Source organism: Ailuropoda melanoleuca, chromosome 7, assembly GCF_002007445.2.
Source record: "Ailuropoda melanoleuca isolate Jingjing chromosome 7, ASM200744v2, whole genome shotgun sequence".
In the NCBI taxonomy this organism is placed as follows: Eukaryota; Metazoa; Chordata; class Mammalia; order Carnivora; family Ursidae; genus Ailuropoda; species Ailuropoda melanoleuca.
Window position 1 is genome coordinate 80,222,071 of NC_048224.1, and position 24,720 is coordinate 80,246,790.

The following is a 24,720-nucleotide window of genomic DNA, read 5'->3' on the forward strand; positions in this document are numbered from 1 at the left end:
CCGAGCCCGCCCCCGACGGCGCGGAGAAGGCGGCCCCGGAGGGCGGGGGCCCCGCCGGCCGCGAAGTCAGCCCCGCCCGCTCTGGGCAGCACATCCTCCCCGCGGCGCGCGGCTGGCGGGGCCTCGGGGAGCGGGGCAGACCCCGGACGCGCACACACCCGCAGCCCGCGGCCTGGCGAGGCCCAGGGCGAGCCGCAGTCTCCCCACGTTCCGATCCAATCACTTCTCCCCCGGTGTTCATTTCTCCTGGGGGACCACAGAAGTCAGTCAGCCGAGTGGCCTGACTCGTCGGCTGTAAACTTGGTTTCCCAAATGTCCCTAAAGAGTCTCAAAAGACAATAGTTCAGGTAAAGTGCATCTTCGTTTCGTTTTTTCTTTCTCCAGAGCCAGAGCTGGTTAAATTTAAAAATGACACCTAAAAAACCCTTAATTCGCAAGAATGCTGGAGGATAGAGTTCCTCCACCTTATCGGCTGGGCTTGTTTTCAGTACCCTGTCCTGTGAATACAGTTTACCATTTGCTTCTCTTTTACACAAAATACACCATTTAACAGAGGATACCAGTGTGTGGTAATAGAAATCAGAAAAGTGGTGGCCTCTAGGGAGCAGGTGACTGGAAAGAGGCTGCAGGGAACTTCGGGGGACAGCAGATATGTGCTATTGGCTGGGGTGTTGAGTTACGTGGATTTATTATGCATTTGTTAAAACTCATCCAACTTAAGATCTGTGCGTTTCACTGTAAATTTTACCTCAATCCTTAAAACTTAAAAAGATAGTATTTGCAGGTTCTTGAATCTATACTTAATCTTTTAAAAGTAGCACAGTTACTCAATTATCAGTTATCAGAGGTTGTCAGAGCTACCAAATTTGTTGAGTACTTATCTTGTCCAATAATTAATACTAGCAGTACCAATGAAATCCATCCAAGTTTGCGCTGACAGAATTATCTAGTCCAACGTCCATTCATCAGCCCAAGTTGAGATTTCTTTCCAAATACATGCCACAGCCCTTGGCATTTTTTGAAAGCAAAAGCTCAATGTAAAGAGTGGGGCTTTAGAGTTAGAGAAAGCTAAGATTAATTCTAGCCCAACTTCAGTAACGTTGGCAAATACTTGATCGCTTCTTTCCTCTACTGTAAAAGGCATATAATAGTTGTACCGAAGTTTTGTGGTGATTAAGTGAAACGTATAGAAAGCAACTTGCTTTGCGTTAACCTTTCAGAAATGCTCTCCCTGGAAATCCACCTTTGGGACTTGGGAGAACCTAAATCCAGGTACAGGTGGCTGGGTCAATGTGCTTGCACATTTTTAAAATTACAGCTATAATTGTAACGGTTGGTCATTTTTACCTTAGTTAGAATTCTTGCCAAATTGTATTTGTCTTTATTGCGCATTTAAGGCATAATGTTTTCTAAAAGAAGGCAGCATAGACATGAAAGGAAAAAAGCTTCCATGGTCTTGCTGGGATTGACTAAAACAAGCTGCTGTCAAGGTAGCTTTAACTCTTTCCAGGTCAGTGACTGGTCTAGTAACATGTGCAAACTGTATAAAACATATTCACTATCTTCATAGTATCCTTTATATATGTGGAGAGATCCTTTATTTCCTTAGATAATGCTCTGAGAGAAAAGCTTTAACTGACTCATGATTATCAGGACTCAAGGAAGAACACGAATGACCCAATTTTCACACTGTAACAACAAGATCTTACATGTGTGTTCACCTGACTTTTCTGGAGTGCTTCCCACATCATGGCTATGCCCCATGTCATGGAATTTGAGTAAGACAGAGTATGTCAGATGGGCTGAGCCCTGACAAGTCTGGTTGAGAAGCCTCTTGGATGGATGGTAAAGGACACAGATTTAGGTCTGTGAGTCAATTCATGACACATTATAATCCCCAAATCACTCAAGTATTCAGTTAATACTTAACCAGGAACCTACCATGTACAATCATTGACCTAGGCCAGAAGAGATTTAAAAGATTCAGAGTTATATGACAGTCCTTGAACTTTAAAGAAACCCAGTTCTCTTTTCTTATGGCATGAAGACAAAATACAGTCACATCAGTGGGACAGGTAATAGAACTATTATGGAGCTGTGTACTGGAAACAGATTTTTCTAAAGCAGGTGGGAATGAGCAAAGTATGATTCTGATTATTGGGCTGGAGGTGGGTAAGCAAATGGGGAAAGTAAAGGAAGGCAAGTCTGCACAGTCTAAGGAAATATGCCCCTGGAACAGGAAGGGGCACGCCTCATGTTGTTTCTCTAACCCAACGCCTTCCACCTACTGACAATCTGTTGGTCCTTGTGAGCCTAGTTCATGAGGCTCTTCTCTCCCTGGCCTTTCCAGACCGCTCCATAGGAACAAAAGGACCCTCCTCCCGCCCTGCACAGCACAGTACCTGTGCCGCTTCCATGACAAGCACCTCATTCCGTCTTCAGATGACACTGTTCACATGTCTGTTTCCCCAACGAGGTCACCCTCTTAAAGGCAGACGATGTATCTGATTCATCCCCCCCCCACCAGTGGCCTACATAGTTCCTTGTGCAGTCAACATTTAAAAAAAATTTTTTTTATTGAATTGAATGGGAGATAAAGTAGGATAAATGGAACCAGGTTATAAATAGTTATATACATCAGAGTTCATTCATTCAGTTAATATTTATTGAATGCTTCCTGTGTGCCAGGCCCTGTTCTAGGCTCTGAGGTATACCCATGAACAAACCAGATAAAAATCTCTCCCCTTGTGGAGTTCACACTAGATCTATCATAAGGGGTGGGATTAGCAACAAATTTACATAAATTCAAGCATATCTAGTGGCCAAAAACCAAAAAGGACACACATTTAAATAGTTTAATTATTGGTGTTATAAGTCTACTGATGCTATGTAGTTTTTATTGTATATAGTATACTTACTATATTCATAATATATTCATACCCGTGTATCACTCTACAGGGATTCTAATTGTAAGACTATACAGAGAACTTCACTGGCAATTTAAGAAATTTTCAGGGATCATTTTGAGCATGCTTGATTTAATTCTGAGGCACAGTCTAAAAATCTAACCAGCTTATGAGTTGTGTCTCCACCGTACCAAAATGAAAACGCTGAGACTGCTGGGCAGAGCACAAGAAAGAGGCCATGACAAATCCATGTCTGCTCAGGCTAGTCTGGTTAAAGGGAACAAGGGACAGTACATTCATGTGAATACGCAAGGTCAGTCAACAATGGAATTCACATCAAGAATTTAAACAAAAAACAAAAAAACAGTTCATGAGCCATTTCCCATTGTTTTCTTTAAAAAAAAACTAAAACAGTAAGATCTTGAGGTCATAAATAAAGAAAAAAATCTTAACATACTGGCTTATTCTCATTATATCACTTTCATATATTTTTTCAAAGAGTATTTTAAAAAGAACACCAAGTTAAGAAAAATCATTTAAAAGTTTTCCAGTAATTTTACTCTATATACATTAATTCCAATCATTTAACCCTGAAAACAATCTTTACTTGTACAATGTAAAAAAATTGACAGTAAGTGACTAGAAAAATTCCATTATTGTAAAGCTACAAACAAATTTATGCTCCTAAGAGCAAAGTTAATAAAGCAAAAATAATAATTATACCAGTGATAAGCACCAAGATTAATTTTTTTGCATTTAGGGCCTGATTGGTTGTATTTAAACATAACCTCTATAACACCCTATTTGGCAAAAAAAAGGGGGGGGCATAAAAAATATACACGCAGAGGTCTGAAAACAGTGAAGAATGCCCACTTTAAAAATAAAACCGCAAAGAACTACTTGTTTTGTTAATTCATGTGACATTTCCAAAATATATTCACATGTCACTTTTCTTCCTCTTTAGTTCACTTTATACACTTTAGATTGCTCCATTTTTTTTTAATGTGTTGTCACACTAATGTAAATTAATATGTTGAACCGTGGGAGTTCGCTGTAATGAATCCACACCGTAAGAGCTAGATCCAGTAGCTCAAACAATCTTAGTTGCAACTCATTCCAGCTGCTGAAACAGATTGTTATTTACCTTTGTAATTTTTTAAAAACCTCAGCCAGATGAGATACCGTGTGTGTGTGTGTGTGTGTGTGTGTGTGTGCATATGAATGTGCGTGCACATGTTTGCCGGAGCAGGGTGAGTACAACCCTGAAATGGGAGAGCCATACAAACAAGTTTACACAATGGCCTGAAAGACACGGGCAGCCAGACACTGAATTCCCCCCGCACAAACCTGAGGCTGAGCTAATGAGAAACTGAGGGGATCTGTCATCACACCGTAGCATCAGCGACAGGTTCAGAAAATGAAGACAGGCAGGATTTAGCCAAGACGTTCCCGTGACGCTGGAGGATGTGAAGCGGCAACAGCCACTTTTTGCAGGCGGGGGCAGGGACTGACTCCGGCTGCAGGGGTAGGGATTCCCTGGGTCTGCAGCCAAGGATCCCTGCAACTTCCCCAAAGGGCATCTGTAGTGGTCTCTGGCAGTGGCCTCCACCTCACTCAGTGACAAGGTCTTTTGGATCCCAGCGTGTGAGCCGGGGTGTCCCCTCCGGCTGGTCACAACAGTTAGCTCAATACAGGCACTATCCCTTCTGGAGGCGTGGCCGAAAACCATCACTACTTTCCCTTTTCAACAGAGTCTTAGAAGGGGAGTCTCCTTCCGTCCCTGTGGGGTCCCTGAGTTTGAGGCAATGCCAGCACACCGTATGCTGGACAGCAGTAACATAGGAAGTCAGGCAGTCCACTTTAGAACTCAAGCAATCTACGTTCAATATCAGCCAGTTTTTGTTATCTCAGTAATACTTTTCAGTGAGATAGTTTCTCTACGCAACTTCCAACGTATGGGGTAAGGACAAAAAAATATTGCTGGAATATGAAAAATTTTTTAAAGTTCCTTGTTGAAACTCCTTAAGGGAAGGAAAAGGAGACCGATTACTTGTCCACCTTCTTTGTTCCTGTCCTTGGCTTTCGAGGTCAAAGAGCACCAAGGTTCCTGTTAAGCTACTTAGAGGTTCTCCGGGCCCCTCCACCCACACAATCCTAGGGAATTCCTCAGCCCTCTACTTTCCAAATTTGTAATCATATCTCTGGGCGTGTCTATACAGCTTGTTAATTCAGTTTCAAAATCCACAGCATTTTTTAAACAAAATGAGATAGCCGCATTCTTTAAATGCCAGCCGTGAAATCATCACTTGAAAAAAAGATGAGTCAGATTATATATACATAAGTCAAATACAATTTTCTCCTTTTTTAAGGTATCTGTTGAAGACACGCTTTGACTGCTTCTAAAGAAAAGCCCTTAGCAAGGGAGCCTCAGATGGCCTTCTGCAGTTTCATGTTCCATCCCAATGCTGCCAGTTCTTAAGCTACCTTGACAGTAGGACTTGCTTCATGAACCACCCCCCGCCCCCAAATGGGCACATTAGATGCAGAGAAAAACTGTTTATAATTCAATGAATTTTAGTCACACCACTAACCTGTCCAAACATGCAACTTCTTTCTTCCCCCATTAACTGAACTCCCTTCTTTAAAAAAATGGTCATATTTGAGGATCAAGTCAAAGTCCACCATATTTCAAGTTACACTCTGATGGTTCTATACAACTATAGCATGATTTCAAATTCATTGTGGCGTTCAGTTTTCTGTATTTTCCTATATTTATCCCAAGTAAACTTCCTGGACCACAATATTTAGGGAGAAATTAAAAGGGTTTTATATTATAGTATAAAGTTCCAGAAATTCTCAGTTTATCAGGGTTTACTCTGAGCTCAACATCCTACAACTTCTACATGATACAAGTAGATGAACAAGAAGTATTTGAAATACAAAACCCTTAGCTCTGTGTCATAAATAAATTTGGGTAAAACCGCAAGCCTTCCACTGAATCATCTCGGCAAAGATGGCCCATCTTCTCTGCAAGAAGCAACCTAGGAATCAAGGGGAAAAAGTCACAATCATCTGTCCATTCAGAAACACAAATATAGTTAGTAATGAAGAGCAAGGACCTCACTTACCTTTCCTTAGCCAGGAGGACAGACATTCCCACCAGCTTGGCAAACTCTTCTGATGTCAGGGATCCCTTTTCTGAAACCTAACAGAAACATAGCAGGGAAAAAATGTGATAATTTAGGCCACCTAGGTACTAAGCTAGGGAGAGCGTCGACCAGTCTACTCAGGAAATAATTTACTGAATTTCTTACTAAAATCCAAAGAATATTCACTATGGAACTAAATCTTCACTAATGTTTAATTCTAAAAACACTGAAGGACTGAGGAAAACACAGTAGAGCCTAAAATATCGTGAAGCCCTCTATAATGTAACAAAGGCATTATGCTGAACCCTAAGAAGAATTCTTTGATATTCTGACAAGGAACATATAACAAATTCTGAGTGCATACTTCGTGCTCCAGTAAACGAACCTTATATATAGATTTAGCTTAAAATATACGGTAGAAATTATCGATAGTCTTGAGGTTTTCATCTAGTTTAAAATCGGTGTAATAAATATATGAGTTATTCAAATTAAACAGGCTCACCACAGAGGCTCTGAAGGCAGTAATACTTCAGGTCTCCTAACGAGTAATAGCCGTAGTTTGGCCAGTAAAATCCACCTAAACTACAGTTGCTTTTCCTATTTTTTGAAGCAATTCTTTCGTAAAACAACTTGGGATGTTTTATAATACTGCCTGTGGAGGTGTTACTCAAAGAAAAAGTTCCACCAAGGTTGACATTCTGATTAACAAAGTCAAAAAACTTGTCCGCAGGACTGAGCTTCAAACAGAAAGCACCTCACGAATTCCAATTCTCCTTGGTAAGTTTCAAAAGTTTTATAAGTGTAATTTTGATTAGTATTTATTCATTGTTAATACTAGGTGCTTTTAATTGGGTCTACAAACATTACTTTTTAGTAAAGTTAAATTCAAAAGGAAATCCTGTTTCTCAAGTTGCTAAGCATTCAGGTCTTGGTGGGCAGACTGATGAGGAGGAAACGGGGTTCACATACTGTCTCCAAGGCTGAGGCCACCATTTCCTCTTCCTTGTGGCTCTGAAGCTCAATGACCATGACGCCACTGTCAAAAACTCGGAGCCTAAAAAAACCACAGATGGGAGAACAGAGCTGTGAGTATCCCGGATCTTCCGCCACTAAGGAGGTGCAAATATCCTGTGCTCTCTTTTGTGTCCGGGAATGAGGGCTAACATTTAAAATATAACCACCACAAGCAACCACAGCATAACTAAAAGGCTCATGAATAAACATTTAATAAAAGTATGAACTATAATCCACATGCTAAAGAAAAATATGTCTGGCACTTTTGTTTTTAACCTGAGGGGAGGAAAATATAATTCACAGCTGAACGTCTGTACTTTGAAATCTCCAGAAGCGAACACAAAAAGTGTCAAGCACGGGGGCTGGTTACTCTGACCTCCTAGGAAGAGCCCACATTCTTCTGTCACTGCCCCCAAATCAACAAGACTTGGACCACCAGCCCCGATAAGAAGGGAAGCCAGGATGACAAGTGAATTCTGTTCGTTTAATTTCAAGAAGGGCAATATGCTGGCTCGCCACGCGGATGGCAGGCCGCACAGGACTTTCCTGTCTACTCTGGATGGAAGAGTGGCTCTAGCTGGCAAGCTTCCCGCAGAGGCTCTTTTACCTGAGAGGTAATTTTAGCGCTTCCAGCATCTTGCATGCATTCACCAAATCTTCTGGTGAGAGCAACTAAGAGGAAAAAAAATCCAGTTTACACTGCAAATTAATGGAGTGATGCTGTATAATTATAATGATCACTAAAACAGAAGAGGAAATTTAACAATTATCATTTATCTGTGACTTGATCTCAGGGTCATGAGTTCAAGCTCCATGTTGGGCATGGAGTCTATTTAAAAAAAATTTTTTTAAATAAAAATATAAAAATGATCATTTATCAAGGATTTTAGGTGGCTTAATCACTACTATAAGGCAAAAAGGATTAGCAAAGAAGCAAAGCAGTGCTACCCAACAGAAAACAAGGCAAGCCATATATGTAATTTTAAATTTTCCAGTAGTCATATTAATAAAATAAACAGGAACAGGTGAAATTAATTTTAATACATGTATTTTATTTAACCCAATAGATCTAAAACATCAACATATAATCAATATCAAAATTATTAATGAGATATTTAATCTCTTATTCTGTACAAAGTCTTCTAAATCTGGTGTGTAATTTACACTTAGAGCACACCTCAGTTTGGATTAACTGTATTGCAAGGTCACAGTTGTCACATGTAGCTAGCCAGTGGCCACCCTTACAGACCACGCAACCTTGAAGAGTCAGCCCAGTGTGGTGGTTGACAAGTACAGCTTTGAGTCACACAGAATGGCTCCAGAGCCAGCCCAGCCTGGGTCCAGACGCCTGTCAAACCATTGTTTCCAGGCACAGCCTTGGTCAAATAATTTAATCTTTATGAGCCTCACCTTCCTCATCCTCTCATCATGCCCCAGATGGGGAGAGTGAAAGCAGCTGCCTCACTGAGGTACCGCAGGGATAAATGGGGTCATGTGTGCAGAGGGCCTGGTAGACAGTAAGGACACACTGAGCGAGCGCTGGGAAGACATATATAGGAACTATTCGCACAGAGGTGACTACTGACACAAAACTGTGCTTGACTAAAGGACACAAGAGTGCAAGGACAGAACTTGGGGGGCCGAAGACACGTGGGTGTGAAAGGACAATGAGGGTCAAAGAACAGCCACTGCTGCTTCAGAGCCAGAGGAGGAGGGCGGCTTTCCCCCCGTTTCTCTACAGGCAGTCTGTATCCAGCCCAGTTAATCTAAAACAGTTGACAATCACAGAGAAAAGGCATCATACACAAGCTTATCAATCACAGTACAGACACAGAATATTAAAGCCAGAAGGTATTAGTCAATCCAAATCCTCGTTTTATAGGTAGGAAAACCGAGGCTCCGTGAGGTTAAGCAAGCTACTCCAGGTCACTCAGCACATCACTGGCCAAACAAGGGAGAGTCCACCTCCTAGATCCCAAGGCAGTAGAGTGTGCTTTTCACTACACCACACTGCTTCTCAGATAGTTTTGATATTCTCACCCCTTCCTCAAATTGTATTCACTTTGGGGAATTTGTGTTATATTAAGAAAGTCTATTTAGTTAAAAGAATATCTAAGTGTTCTATTCTTACTTCCATTCCTCGAGCTCGGTTTACCAAACAGTACACCTCCGTGAGTGACATTATTCCCCCTCGTTCCTGTTAAAATACGGAAATTCAAAAGTATTATGTTATCATTAGCACCAGTTGGCATTTCTTAACAGAAATCATAATCAGAGTGAAAGCGGAATCATAAAACTTCCTAAGAAGTCTTTAACAACTAAGTTTATACACAGGAAAACCTAGTCAGATACATGAAGCACTTCAAATTCAATATTTGGACTTTCACATCATTATTACTGTTTTAGCGTTTACTTAAATGAGAAGAGGACCTCTACACCATATTTCAAAAAGTATAATTAAATGTTTTATGTTATTACAACTAATAAATGAAGAAATTATGGAATTAAACAGGAATATCACCATTGCAACCCCAAAGTAGCAGATCTAAATCCTGACTGCTAGTGGCTGCTGCCGCCTCACATACGAAAAAACAAACAGACATTACATACCTCCCAGTAGAAGTGCACAGCACACTCTTGAAATACTTGTCAGAAAAAAGAAAAAAGAACTTCTTGGTATAACTACCAGTCTACAGGGAGTACACGGGACAGGGAAGTATGTTAACATACAAATCAATAAAATCCAGACCCTGAGACACTCTCTAAAATAAACCACTAGTTTCTTCAATAAATAAATAGTTTTTGAATTGAAAAAAGAGATGGGAGAAGGGGAAACCCATGGAACTTAAAAAAAACCTTGAGAGACAAATCAACCAATTGCAATGTATCCTGATTTGAACAAACTAAATGTAAGAGAAAATGTGAATACTAACTAGATATTTGACAATATTAAAAAATTATTTTTAAATTTTCCTGTGTGAAATGGGATTATAATTACATCTAAAGTATCTTTTTTTTTTTTAAAGATTTTATTTATTTATTTGACAGAGATAGAGACAGCCAGCGAGAGAGGGAACACAAGCAGGGGGAGTGGGAGAGGAAGAAGCAGGCTCATAGCGGAGGAGCCTGATGTGGGGCTCGATCCCATAACGCCGGGATCACACCCTGAGCAGAAGGCAGACGCTTAACTGCTGTGCCACCCAGGTGCCCCTAAAGTATCTTTATCATTGTAATTACATACTAAAAAATTTACAAAGTGACGTGATGTCTGGGATTGCCTTAAAGTAATTCTGAGTGAAGGCTGCTTACACACAAACCTGGATGACAGACACGCAGGGATTCATTATACTACTCTATTTTGTCATGACGCAAATACGTCTTAATATAAGTGTTTTAATAAATGAAGTTTTGATTGCCTGGGTAATGTCAGAAGATAAATCTGTATTATGAAATAATTAAGAGTATACTTACATTAAGATTCAATATATAGGAATACATACACACACACACACCCCTAGAGATCATATATTTCCTTTTGAAAACAAGAGATAAGAAAAACTTCCTGTCAAATAGATTTAAGAAGTTACAGATATCTGAAATGGAAATTGAAAACAATCTAGATTTTGACAACAAATATACTAATAAGTACACCAAACTAATTTAATATTCCTGAAAGAAAAAAATAACATGTTGGTTGAATAGTAGCCACACTTGAAAGGAGTTCAACTCGAGTTAAGATTTCTGATGACGGGCAGAATATATGAACACTTTTCCAATGAAGACACACAAATGGCTAACAGACACATGAAAAAATGTTCAAAATCATTAGCCATCAGGGAAATTCAAATTAAAACTACATTGAGATACCATCTTACGCCAGTTAGAATGGCAAAAATTGACAAGATAAGAAACAACAAATGCTGGAGAGGATGTGGAGAAAGGGGATCCCTCTTACACTGTTGGTGGGAATGCAAGTTGGTACAGCCACTTTGGAAAACAGTGTGGAAGTCCCTTAAAAAGTTAAAAATTGAGCTACCCTATGATCCAGTAATTGCACTACTGAGTATTTACCCCAAAGATACAGACGTAGTGAAGAGAAGGGCCATATGCACCCCAATATTCATAGCAGCATTGTCCACAATAGCTAAATCGTGGAAGGAGCTGAGATGCCCTTCAACAAATGAATGGATTAAGAAGATGTGGCCCATATATACAGTGGAATATTACTCAAACATCAGAAAGAACGATTACCCAACATTTGCAGCAACATGGACGGGACTGGAGGAGATTATGCTAAGTGAAATAAGTCAAGCAGAGAAAGACAATTATCATATGGTTTCACTCATTTACGGAACATAAGAAGTAGGAAGATAGGTGGGAGAAGGAAGGGAAGAATGAAGGGGGGGGTAAACAGAAGGGGAAATGAACCACGAGAGACTATGGACTCTGGGAAACAAACTGAGGGCTTCAGAGGGGAGGGGGGCGGGGGATCAGAATAGGATGGTGATGTGTAGTAAGGAGGGCACATATTGCATGGAGCACTGGGTGTTATATGCAAGTAATGAATCATGGAACACTACATCAAAAACTAGGGATGTATTGTATGATGACTAATATAACATAATANGGGATGTATTGTATGATGACTAATATAACATAATAAAAAATTATTATTAAAAGAAAAAAAAAAGATTTCTGATGACGTGGCAATTATTTAACACAATGGAAAGAGACCACTTCGGTTTTCTTTTTACCTCGAGCGGCGCCTGCAGTATCCCAACCAGCTGTTTGGCCAGCTGCATATGGTACTGGGTGCCGGAACCATAGGTCTCCCTGGTAACTGGGTTAGCTATTCCCATGCTCAGCAAATAGGATTTAAACCTGATGGTCTATAATCACAGAAGAAAATGCACAAAAAAAACAAATAAGCAGCATTAGTCTCTCCACCCCGACATTTGAAATCTATCATAAGTTCCCTTCCACTCAATTATTTCTATATCCACCCATTTCTTCTACCTTGTTTCTATAGCATAAACTCTAAGAAAGTGGATTTCTAGTAGTTCCCTGCATAAAGCTAATTAATTCTTCTTCTTCCCTCTCCTGTCTCGATATTTCCTACTCCACTGACCTCACACATTTGGTGTGAGAAGAGGTTTAGGTAACAACTGTGCTGAACTTAATGCCAACCAAATGACAGAGCCAAAACCTTAGAAAGGAAAATGGCTGTGATCAAATTGTAGACAAATTTAATGAAACAAATATCAAACGTATGGATACGTATAAAACCACCACTCCTTACACATTTCAATCTCTCTCTTTTCCACACTCCAAGAGAAGGTATTAAAGTATCTTTTAATCCTATTGGATGGCTTTTTTTTTTTTAAATACTTTCATATATCCACAAGCCATAACAGAAACCACTACATTAAGAAAGAAACTGCTAACACACCAAAACATCACTGCATTATTTGTCTAATCCGGTTTCTAATGCCTTAAAAAGGGAACCTATTTACCTCATCTTCTGTGATGTCACCTTGCTTCTCTTTAATCTTATTAGCAATTGATTTTGATAACTCCACCATTTCCTTAGCCTGTCAAGAGAACAGTAAAAGACTGAAAAAAATCATGTCCCCAAAGTGTCTGCTAACTGGTAAGAATTCAATAGGTGTAAATTACACATACCTTGACCATTAGCTTGCTGAGGTCTTCAAAGGCCTGAAATGAGAAACAAGTTCTTGTTGGAATCTGTCTAAAGCATTAAAATGTTTCACAGCAATGAAGCACTCTACTTTCTTCCTTTAGACAAAAGTGTTTGAAAATTCCCTACAAATATCAATTTATATAAATATTTACGTAATAAACCTATCTTATTCTAAGAATTTGGTTTAGCTAAGAAACCATAAATTTTCCAAAACAAACTGCGAAAACAACTTTTCACATTTTCAAAGAGAAAAGTTATTAGTGATTAAACAAACAAAAGCTGACATAAGTAATAAATTGTTCAGAAAATATTTTTTACTCTTCTTTCAAACAAGTAAGAAAATTTGTCACTGGCTTTTCCCAAAACAATTTCCTGACAGGAGGTCAAGAATCAAAGGCTTTGTAGAGCTCTCCCGGTTGAAACGGCACTGTGCAGCTGCCGGAGCACTTCCTCGGGCACAGCAATTTTGGCTTTTAGTAGCAGGTGTGATTTAACTGAAACTGAAAACCTCAGCCTTTAAATATTGAACAGATTATACTTGTAGCTTTGGATATAGCAGATATCACAAAAGAAAACCATTCAAATACCACCAAAAATACTTAAATAAAACTCATCAATAGTTTGATTTACTACAATGAATATCCACTTCAAAGTTGTCTTCAAACTTAATCAGACATATTTATAACAAATTTATTTCATATTGCCAAAACTAGACTTCCAGTGAAGAACGTCTTCCAAATGATGTGCATGGATGTTATTTTTTATTTTTATTATTATTTTTTTAATGATTTTGTATTATATTATGTTAGTCACCATACAGTACATCCCCGGATTGCGATGTAAAGTTCGATGCTTCGTTAGTTGTGTATAACACCCAGTGCACCATGCAATACGTGCCCTCCTTACTACCCATCACCAGTCTATCCCATTCCTCCACCCCCCTCCCCTCTGAGGCCCTCAGTTTGTTTTTCATAGTCCATAGTCTCTCATGTTTCATTCCCCCTTCTGATTACCCCCCCTTTCTTTATCCCTTTCTTCCCCTACCAATCATCCTAGTTCTTACGTTCCATAGATGAGAGAAATCATATGATAATTGTCTTTCTCTGCTTGACTTATTTCACTTAGCATGATCTCCTCCAGTGCCGTCCNTTGATGTTATTTTTTAAACCTATTAATCAACTTATCATTAAGTGAAAAATCTTTTGGTCCATATAGAATAGTGGTCAACAGATTCTGATTAGTTCGTGCCCATCTTAATTACATGCAGAAAAGTATCCCCCATCTGCAAAAGGATTTTGCTAAAAGAATAGAGTGTTGTGTAAGATTCTTATGGCCAGACTTACTAAGGCTAATACTGAAAACAAAGGGGAATGTGCACACACCTAACAGGAATTTCCTCAGATAAACAAAAGGCTGAAACACTGGATTCTTATCAGCAACAGCCAGCAGATGCAGGAAACCTTTTGTGGGAAACTCTGGGCACCAGCTCTGAGACTAAGTCAATTCTAACATTTAAATGGAAGGCAAATCACACACCAACCTGGTTTGCAAAAATAAAACACACAAACACTTTACACACTTAGATTCTTACTTTGAGTATATAAAATATTAATAGATTTCTCTTACCTGTGTAAAGAAAACTAGTAAGACAGCACTTTTTAAAATTTTATGGTAAATCACTTTATATAAAAAATATGCTTAAAAGTAATAGTGGGTCCACACAGAATACAGAAATTAGCCGTATTGCTTACAGTCTGTAAAAAATAAATACAAATATTTGTGTCCTAAAAGAATTACCTATATTTTAAGTAATCATAAAACATGAAAGCTTCCTCACTTCTCTCTATATTATTATTCTAAAATTTAGAATTAGCCAATTATCTAAAAATTAGATAAACTACCTATAATAAAATTAAAGCAACATGTACAAATGCAAAACAGATGCATCTGCCCATTCTATTATTTTATCTGCCACTTTATAGAACCATCTATCCCTCTACCATATCCACAAATTTTCACTCAAAAAAATGGCATCTGCTCTAAAAATATCCTTGTAAGTTGATTTATAGCATTATTTCTTGCTTTCAGTCAGTATTTTGGTTATTAGCTTCAGTTATTAATACATTCTTGAATTTTGTTTCACTTTTTTTTTTAACAGAGAGAGAGTGTGTGTGTGTGTGTGTACGTACGCACAGGGGAGGGGCACAGGGGGAGGGAGAAAAAGAATCCTAAGCAGACTCCACACTCAGCCCAGAGCCTGATGCAGGGCTCAATCCCACAACCCTGAGATCATGACGTGAGCAGAAATCAAGAACTGGACGCTTAACTGACTGGGCCACCCAGGCATCCCGTTTCAGTTTTCTTGATTCTCTACCTTTACATATTCTGTTCCCTCTACCTGGATCCTCTTATCCCTACTAGTCATCTGCCAGTGCTAAACTTTCAGGCCATGACTGTCATTACATGGCAAAGACAGTGGCCATGATGCAGGAGGACCAAACTTGTCTGCAAATCAGGAGACCTGAGTTCTCAGGACCCTGCTTCCGAATCCAGTCACTAGCTCTGAGAGGATTACTTCTCTGGATGGTAAGAACCCCTGTAATGCCAAAATGCCTGAACTTTACGAATTTAAAGATTCTGGGAAGATGGTGGCTATGGCGGCAAAGTTTTCGAATCTCTCCAAATCCCAATATAAAAACAGGGCAACTAGATCTCAAAACCAAAAATCCACAGGCGGCAGCTACTATAAAACTAAATGACAAGAGAGCTGTAAAAAACCTCAAGATACAAGCAAGTAGGGACGAACCACCAAGAGTCACAATATCTACATGCTATCAGCATCTAGGCAGGAGAAAGAAGTGGGAAGCAACAGGGCAAGTGATGGATTCGACAACAACAGAACCCCAAAGGAGCCCATAGGTAGTCGCTGGAAAGAGAGTCTAGCCAATGTGAGGATAGTAACTAAAACTGGGAGGGTTCTGCCTACTTCAATAGTGGGTGGGTATGAGGGGTCCTCAGGAAGGGCTGGCCCTCCAGACTTCCCTTCCAGAAGGGGATCCCACACCAGGGAGAAACCGCTAAGAGGACTCAAAAACTGAGCAAGATAAGAAGAAGAAGAAGAGAGGAAGGGGAAAAAAAGGTCCAGATAAAAACAGGGCAAGGGAATAGGGCCAGGAAATCAGAAAGCAAGCCACCACCTTTTTAACGCCGCAGGAACACAGCAGGAGAGTGAGCTCTGTGGAGCAAGACAAGCTACCCTACATTAGGCCTTCCTTTCAAAGTTCAGGAAAACCGATTTCACATGAAAAATAGCAACAGCAAAGTATCAAGGTCAAATGCCACACAAAGTTATTATGAGAAAAAAAGAAAATAAGGAGTAAAATAACATTACAGACAATAAAAGCAAGCCGGAAAGACATGCTCACAGATCAGATCAAAACTTAACCTTTTATTTCAACATGAGCTAAAAGATGTTAATAAAATGGCACAAGCCACGAATGGACAAAATAAATCAGAAATGAAGTGACATGATTCAGGAAAGAATTTTTGAAAAAATCATTTCAGAAATAAAGACTATATTAGAACACAAGAATGAATAAACACAACAGTACCTTAAGAAAAACAACAGGTTAGAAAGAGGAAAATTTCTTCATAAAAAAGAAATGAAAGAGATAAAAAAAGGTTTGAAAGTCGCAAAGCGGGGGTACCTGGGTGGCTCAATTGGTTAAGTGTCTGCCTTCCGCTCAGGTCATGATCCCAGGGTTCTGGGATCGAGTCCTGTGTCAGGCTCCTTGCTCAGCAGGGATCCTGCTTCTCCCTCTGCCTGCTGCTCCCCCTCTTGTGCTCTCTCTCTCTCTCTGACAAATAAATAAATAAAATAAAAAAAAATGAAAGTCGCAAAGGGTAAAGCAAGGCAGTAGAGCTGTAACATACAGCTAACAGTCTCAGAAGAAAAAAAAATCAAAGCAATTATTAAAACTTATAAAATGGAAAAAAATCCCTGAAATTAAAAGAAACAATTTCTAGAACCAAATATTAAGAATATATTGTGTACCTGAAAATAACAACCCAGAATGACTAACACAACACATTCTAGTAAAATTACTGGACTTTATAAAAAAGAGGGAGAAAAGAAGCCTTTGGGCATCTTGGAAAAACAGCGACTTCTCAGGTAATGGCTGATTCCAGATCTGGGGCAGGAAATGTACAAGCTGGTCCTGGAACTTTAGTCACACCAAATAGTAAGGAAGCTATCAAAGTTCACCGGGTCACATCAAAAGCACTCAGGAGCCAACCTGAAGAGGCTCCCACTGGCCAAAGATGGGACAATGTGAGCTTTAAACAGGATAATAATTCTAATTGATTGATCCCATCAAATGTGTTTAACCCATCAAATATGTTAAGATTTGAGAATTCATAATAATATGTAAAAAAATCTCTAATGCATTGCCATTGGAGGATGATAAGGAACCAATTTATTATCCTCATGATAAAGAAAAAGGCATTTATTCTGCCTTCCCCGTATGAACTATATCACTGAGTAGTCAGATAGTAGATGAAAGGAAGCATGTCTTCAAAGGTATTCCAACTAATAAAAAATAAATCCTAGAACATCACCAATTATAACCACCAGTGAACCAGCAGATCTATGCCACGAACACGAACGGCCGATGCCACCATTAACAAAGACATGATGTGCCTTCTTAGCAAAGAACACAGCATCACGGCTAGTCTCAGCAAAGGGATCAAACACGAGTCTGATCAGGCCTCTAGACCCAGCTGCCAATTTGCAGGAAATACTTAGAGCTGAGGAACATATATAACTTTACCATAAATATGAGATCAGCAAAACCTAGACCATAGGCATTTAATAGATCAAATGACCTTGGTTTCTCAATGATCTATATTTTCAATCTCGTGGGTCCAGAATTGGTAATATGGTGATTAATTTTATAAATCGACTTGACTAGATCATGAGATGCCCAGGTTCTCGATCAAACATGATTGATGGGTCTATGAGGGTATTTCCAGGTGAAGTTAACTGTTGAATTGGTAGACAAAAGCAGAACTGCCCTCCTCACTGCGGGTGGGCATCATGCAATCTGGGGAGGGCCCGAACAAAAGGCTGGAGGAAGGGAGAACTCACGCTTTCCCTGCCTGACTGGTTAAGCTAAGACAGCAGTCTTACCCTCCCCTTGAACTGGACCTAAACTATCAGTGCCCCTGGTTCTCAGGCCTTCGGACTCAGATAAGAATTTCTATCACCAGCTTTACTGGGTCACCAGCTTGCAGGTGGCAGACTGTGGGACTTTTTGGTCCCCACAATCACGAGTCAATTCCTCATATTAAATGGCATTGTATGTATATATATATAGAGAGAGAGAGAGAGAAAGGGATATAGTGATAGCTACATCTGTATATCGATACTTATTTATCTCCTATTGATTGTTTCTCTGGAGAATCTTGATTAATACAGGTATCCCATAACTATTTGCAGCTTAGACTTTATTTGATTGATATACGTCTTTGAAATTCTATGAACGGCTCTCGTCCATGGAATTTTACTTATAAACTGGTATTAAAAACTAAAGAATTACTTCATACAGTCGTTTCATAAAAAAATCCAAGACCATTTTTATATAAACACAGGAAGACCAATGACACGTTCCGATGCAGTAGCTGACGGCCGAATCTAACATGCATAACTGCTTTGCTTAACTCGACTTCTTTCCCTTTCACTTGCACTTCCTCAGATACGATGAAGTGGCAGACACACTGCAAAGCACACGCTCAGGGTTGTTTTCCTGGTGGAAGGGATGGGCTGGTCTGAGCCCTTCTTTCTTTCTTTTTTTTTTTTTTTTTTAAGATTTTATTTATTTATTTGAGAGGGAGAGAATGAGAGACAGAGAACACGAGCGTGGGGAGGGTCAGAGGGAGAAGCAGACTCCCCACCAAGCAGGAAGCCCGATGCGGGTCTCGATCCTGGCACTCCAGGATCATGACTTGAGCCAAAGGCAGTCACTTAACCAACTAAGCCACCCAGGAGCCCCCAGGGTGCACCTTTCTTACTGTGTCTGTGTCTGGTCCCTGAGCATCAGCGGCATCAAACTGTGTGGTGTCTGGCCAGGTTAACAGCCACAGAACAGCATTTTTCCCTCAACTAAGTTAACCAAACGTCCAAATAATTATACAGAGGACCGGGAATTCATTAGGAGTATTCTGCAATCAATTCCATCTAGGCTTTAAAATTTACACACAGCAATCCACAATGTTTTCTAACATCACAAAAAACAAATTTGAGTTTTGTTTTCATTTCTTGTTGGAAAAGGTTTTTAAAACATGGTTTGGCTAAATTATGCCAACCTGAAGAAGACCTGGAATAAGAGACTGTGCCTTCAGGCAAACTAAATATATTCCAATACACAGAATGGAATTAGTACAGCTACATCCAAAAGAATGAACACAAATGGCCAAAAAAGACAGCTGACCGGAACTTATGTATGAGTTACCTCAGAAATGTTTTTGTCCGTTTCTTTCCTTTTTTCTTCCAATTTCCTTTCAATGCCTACAATTCCTACAGCCCTTATTCTTCCTGGCTGAAAAAAGTAGAAAATAAAACATACAAAATAGGAAGGACACACTCTTTTGCAACCCACCACAATGTGTTTTCAATGGTGGGAAGGGACCCACAAAGAACCAAAGAAAAACATCTAGTTTCCTTTCAAAACATTTGTCAGTTTCTTGTCATACGTAATGATCCTCAAATCATTATTAAAAAAACTAAACATACAATAAGTGGCATATTTTACTCTGTATTTTAGATATAAATTAAATTCATGTTTGTTCTTTGGCAAGCTATTATATATGTGTCAGATATTTAATAGGGTCTCAAACGTGCAAGAAATTGTAGTTAAAATTTTAGTATTTGACAGTTATTACATAAACTACTTTCACACATTTGAGGGTCTGTGCACGGTGGGTGGTTAATTTAGACTGGCCTGAAAAGCATCACCCAGAGGCATTGTCTGTTCTCTCAGATGCCACACTGATTATGAAGAACAGAATGTAGTGAAAGGAATCTAATTTCTACCACCCCAACGATCACTCTGGTAAGTAGTCATTTATTTTTGCTAAGTGTCTACTGTCTGCAGAGCACTAAATCAGGTTCTGTGAAAATAAATGTTTAATCAGAATATCATTTATTTTGTTTCTGGCAAGTTCTATAATCACAGAAATCTTTTCCCTTAAAATGAAGATGCAAGTACAGAACCGAAAATATCGGATTAAGAAACAGTTTCAACAATACCTGGGGTCCTCTATTTGTTTGCAATGACTGAGAAACTGGCATATTCTCCCATCTTCTCTGTGTCATTTCCTCGGATAAACGCCTGTAAAACTGTTGTACACATATATACACTTTAAATGAGTCAGTCAGGTTATAGTATCCTCATGTGAATCATTACTTAACATTTCTTTAGTTGAAAGGCCTGTTCAGTCATTTGCAACAAGCCGAGAACTCTCAGAGACATCAAAAGAAACCAAAGGAAGTTCTTTTCTTGGATCAGCTTCATAAAGCACAAAGGAAAAAAAAAAAAAAAAAACAAAGAAACTGACCTTCTATATAAAGTGAGCTATTCTCAACAGAGAGATGTGTGACAATGAATAAATAGACCTACTTTAAACAATCCGCATATGTGGATTGTTTTCAATCTATAGCGAAACAGATACAGTGCCAAGAAAAATATACAACCATTATCCATGAAGGAAGCAGAGAATAATTTGTCTAGTTAAAATGTGAAGCCAGAAATGAGGGCCAAAACATCCCTACAGTCACAAAAAATCAACTATATTGTTTAACTACAGTGAGAATGACTTCAGTTAGTCGCTTATATTTGCTTTGTGCCTACTGTGTGAGGAGTGCTGGGTGACGTGCCATAGAGAAAACATAAATAATTTAGGGTATCAATGCAGAGATCCACACACACTTGTGAATGTCTGAAGAATACTTACACAGTGACCTACTAATCAGAACCTGTAAACTGCCGTACTATGGAGTACTTACGTGATTAGATTTGTGTGGAGTCAAGGAAGAAAGACTTCCTGACTTAAGGCCAGTGAGCTCTCAGATACTGAGATGCTTTAACCTGTCACTGCAGTACACTCTGCCTCTTTCACCAAACCACTGACAACTTTACTAGTAGCCTAATGGCATGACTTAGCGTATTTCCAGCTTCTGCTTTTGCCTTGGGACCACACCCTCTGGCTTCCTGTTCCCACCAAGACCTAAACTTCGTATTTTCTCCTGATAAGGCTTAAGATAGAAAAATTTTATTGTAAAAATATGGTGAAACCTGGTATGATGAACAATATCAATTTACATCATATTAACAAACAACCACCAGAAACACACACAAGCACATCTTTCTAGGCCAGTTTTAGGCACAGAAAAGCCCACCTCAATCTGGCCGTGTTCTTTGAACGAGAGTTTGATGTAGGAGTTCTTACTGCTCTGGAACGGGCCGGGCTCTTTGCTGGCTGGAGCTGGATGAAGATGAACCACTATTTTGGCACTAAAGAATAAATGTAATGAATTTAATTACCTTTTAAGAACCACTAATTCTATTTTCATAATTTTTAATATATTTAAGTTCACTTTTAAAATTCATGTAGAAACAAAGCGCATCCTGAAAGGAATCCTTTTAAACTTTGTTATTAATTCAGTATTAATGAACCTTTCAAAAATACCTCTACTGACAGCTTATCAGCACTGAACCAAGAAGTTCAAGTTACTAGCTCTATAGATCAATGAAAAATGGGGTTGCAAAAAAATAAGTTCAAAATAAGTTTGCAAAATTTGGGATAGTTCATTATTTTGGTTTATGATTAGGGTTTTCCACATACAGAGTTATCCCCAGAGGTTACCATGGGGCCTATAATTTCTGCCAAAGCATACTACCCTACTCATTTGAAAACAAAATGTGAAAACTTATCTGTGTAAAACCGGCCAGCTGACATTTTATTAAAACTCCATCCAAAACTAACATTCTACAGTAACATTTTTGGAAAATGCCACTCAATCAACAGAATGATCTAGAAGATAATCCAACAGCAAAAACAATTCTCAAAATGCTGCTGTGCTAGAAACACAAACTACCATAATCTTTATGACTACCATTATCTTCTGTGCTATTAAAAATACTATTATATTTGTTCAGTTTTACAAGCCTTTTCCCCCCAACCTGCTCAATAAACAATCTCCTTCCATAAATTAGCAAAACCAAAAAACCCGGTCAAAATACTTTGAATATGCAGCTTAGAGTTTTTTCTTCATGACCACATTATAGATTTGCCCATTTATTATTCTACTTTGTTTAGGTCCATATGATTGCCTAAATATCGCTGTTAAATTAAAACACCATGTGTGGGGCCTCCTTAGTGTCATAAATGCTTTGATTAGTAAACTGGGGCTAGACTTGTACGAACCCTTCACCTATTTCTTTGTCCTATTTCTCACTTCTTTAAGTGAGGTGAGCAAATAAACCATGCACTCACAGTAACAGGACTGTCAGAAGGGAACTGTCAGGTAGAGTAACAAAATAGAACAATTAGGTTAAGGTGACTGAGCAAAGCATTACACAATCTTTAAAACTGAAAAACCGGAGCCTCACTATCAGAGATTGTCAAAGGAAACTCAATGAAGAACTAAAGATTGCAAGACAAAAAGAAGTTTACAAATCTCAAAGTCAGCAAAAAAGATCCAGGCCAATTTTTAAATGTATTCATTTCACAAGCCATTCAATTTCCATATTTCAAGTTTAAAAACCACCCAATCAGAGAAGCATCTTGGGATGAGACATGTTAAAAGGTGAAATTATATGTACAATTTTGAAGCAATGAAATATGGTAATTGCTTGGGACGAGGGAGCTGAGAACTAAAAAGAATATTTGAGAAACGTTAACCTGACATATTATTAAATTCTTCCTCACTGGAGATGTTTAAAAATAAGACACTAATGGGAAGGTAAATATTTTAAACAATTTTTGTTATGCAGTGTAAATTTCCTAGGAACACAGCAGAGGAAAATTCAAATGATCTGGAACACTTTCAAGTTTTACTTTGTAGAACTTAAGAAAAGCAATATACGCCAATATTGAATCATTTTGTTGTGTACCTGAAACTCATACAATGTTATATGTAATTGTACCTTCATTAAAAAAACAAAAAACAAAAAACTTAGTTAACATGGAAAAAGGGACAAGGGGAAAAACAGAAATTAGAGAAATAGCCCACTCTAAAGTCTGCGCTTTTATTACTCTTTTTAAAACGTCAATCTCTTTTATGTCGAATAAACAATCCTGCCTGCTAGCTACAACATTTTCATTAAGGCATGCACTGCATTTCCAGTGAAGTTCAATATCTGTTTTACCTCTACTGAAGTAACCGTACTAAAGCTCACAATGGGCCCATAAGGAAAAAAAAATTCTCATCAGCAATACTTGTTCATAAGTTGCCCTCAATTACATGCACTTAAAAGTAAAAGCCAGAATTTTCTATACTTGATTAAAAAGAAACATTTTAGGGGCACCTGGGTGGCACAGCGGTTAAGCATCTGCCTTCAGCTCAGGGCGTGATCCCAGCGTTATGGGATCGAGCCCCATCAGGCTTCTCCGCTTATGAGCCTGCTTCTTCCTCTCCCATTCCCCCTGCTTGTGTTTCCTCTCTCGCTGGCTGTCTCTATCTCTGTCAAATAAATACATAAAATCTTAAAAAAAAAAAAAAAAGAAACATTTTAACGTGTGGCTTTAAACCAGGGTGATCACATGTCCTAGTTTGCCTAAAACCGTCCCATTTTACGCTTCCTTGGTCCAGTTATAAACAGCACCCCCAGGGCGCCTGGGTGGCTCAGTCAGTTAAGCATCGGACTCTTGGTTTCAGCTCAGGTCATGATCTCATGGGTCGTGGGATCAACCGCCACATCTAAGCTCCTCGTGGGGCTCCGTGCTCAGTGGAGAGTCTGCTTGAAAGATTCTCTCTCTCTGCCCCTCCCTCCAACATGCTCACTCATGCTCTCTCCCTCCCTCTCTCAAACAAATAAATCTTTAAAAAAATAATGAAGTAAAATAAACAGCACCCCCTATTACTTTTATAAATGTCCTAATTTGGACAATAAATATTATGAAACTCTATTTAACACTGATATATGAAAAAGTCAAAGTAGAGAAACTTAATGATCAACTAGACATACGAGTAAAATCAGTCATTTTTCTCAGATGAGTCACTTCTGATTTTAAGTACGAGATACAGACATGTCAAAGCGAATGTTTATGGAAATGCATGCAATGACAGCTGGCCGACATTTATTTTGACTCAAGGATATTATAGTAAACCTTAGTGCTTGATTTGTGCTTTAGGAATGACTTCCATTTATCCATGAGTTTAATGTAGGAAACATCTTAGGGGAGCTCCTGACCAACGACTATTCTTTATAAAGCCCCAAAACACAATCATTAGATTCCTTCCCACATAGGAAGTCATGACACAACAATAAATCTACTAAGTTGATAATAACAGCTTGACTGGAACATTTTTGTGAAAAAAGACTGCACTAGAGACACCTCACCTTTTCCCAATTCCAGCTGCCTGTTCTTCAATGAACACAATCTGGGAAAGAGGAATGGCCATGCAGCACTCCTAGAAGGAAATCAACACAAAACATGACTCATGAGACTCCATGTCAGAAATCCTTGTTTTATAGTATTTAATAGAATGTCATGCACCTTTATTTAATAATAAAAACAATTTAAAAAATTGTAAAATGATTTCATTCCTTAAATAAACTGAAAGAAAAATGGAATGAAAATAGTACTGTGGTAGCATTTTGCCACACGGAAGAACAGAAGAGGTTTAAAAGCCACTGTAACTACCTTTGTTTTCACAGTAGATACATAT

At 38.8% G+C, this 24,720-nt stretch overlaps 1 protein-coding gene across 2 annotated transcripts in view; it reads right to left on the bottom strand.

The window, feature by feature from the left end:
- Positions 1 to 2,556: 2,556 nt before the first annotated feature.
- Positions 2,557 to 24,720, bottom strand: part of VPS36 (vacuolar protein sorting 36 homolog) — a 31,042-nt gene continuing 8,878 nt past the window's right edge. For both annotated transcript variants that reach the window (XM_034665093.1, XM_034665094.1), the window contains exons 3-14: positions 24,392 to 24,462; positions 21,226 to 21,340; positions 20,077 to 20,166; positions 19,280 to 19,366; positions 12,752 to 12,784; positions 12,583 to 12,660; positions 11,824 to 11,958; positions 9,201 to 9,266; positions 7,677 to 7,741; positions 7,025 to 7,109; positions 6,035 to 6,111; positions 2,557 to 5,947 (exon numbers count right to left, since the gene is read on the bottom strand). In XM_034665093.1, the coding sequence (XP_034520984.1) occupies positions 5,854 to 5,947; positions 6,035 to 6,111; positions 7,025 to 7,109; positions 7,677 to 7,741; positions 9,201 to 9,266; positions 11,824 to 11,958; positions 12,583 to 12,660; positions 12,752 to 12,784; positions 19,280 to 19,366; positions 20,077 to 20,166; positions 21,226 to 21,340; positions 24,392 to 24,462 (996 nt within the window). In that variant the 3' untranslated portion in view covers positions 2,557 to 5,853. The remainder of the gene's footprint in view (positions 5,948 to 6,034; positions 6,112 to 7,024; positions 7,110 to 7,676; positions 7,742 to 9,200; positions 9,267 to 11,823; positions 11,959 to 12,582; positions 12,661 to 12,751; positions 12,785 to 19,279; positions 19,367 to 20,076; positions 20,167 to 21,225; positions 21,341 to 24,391; positions 24,463 to 24,720) is intronic.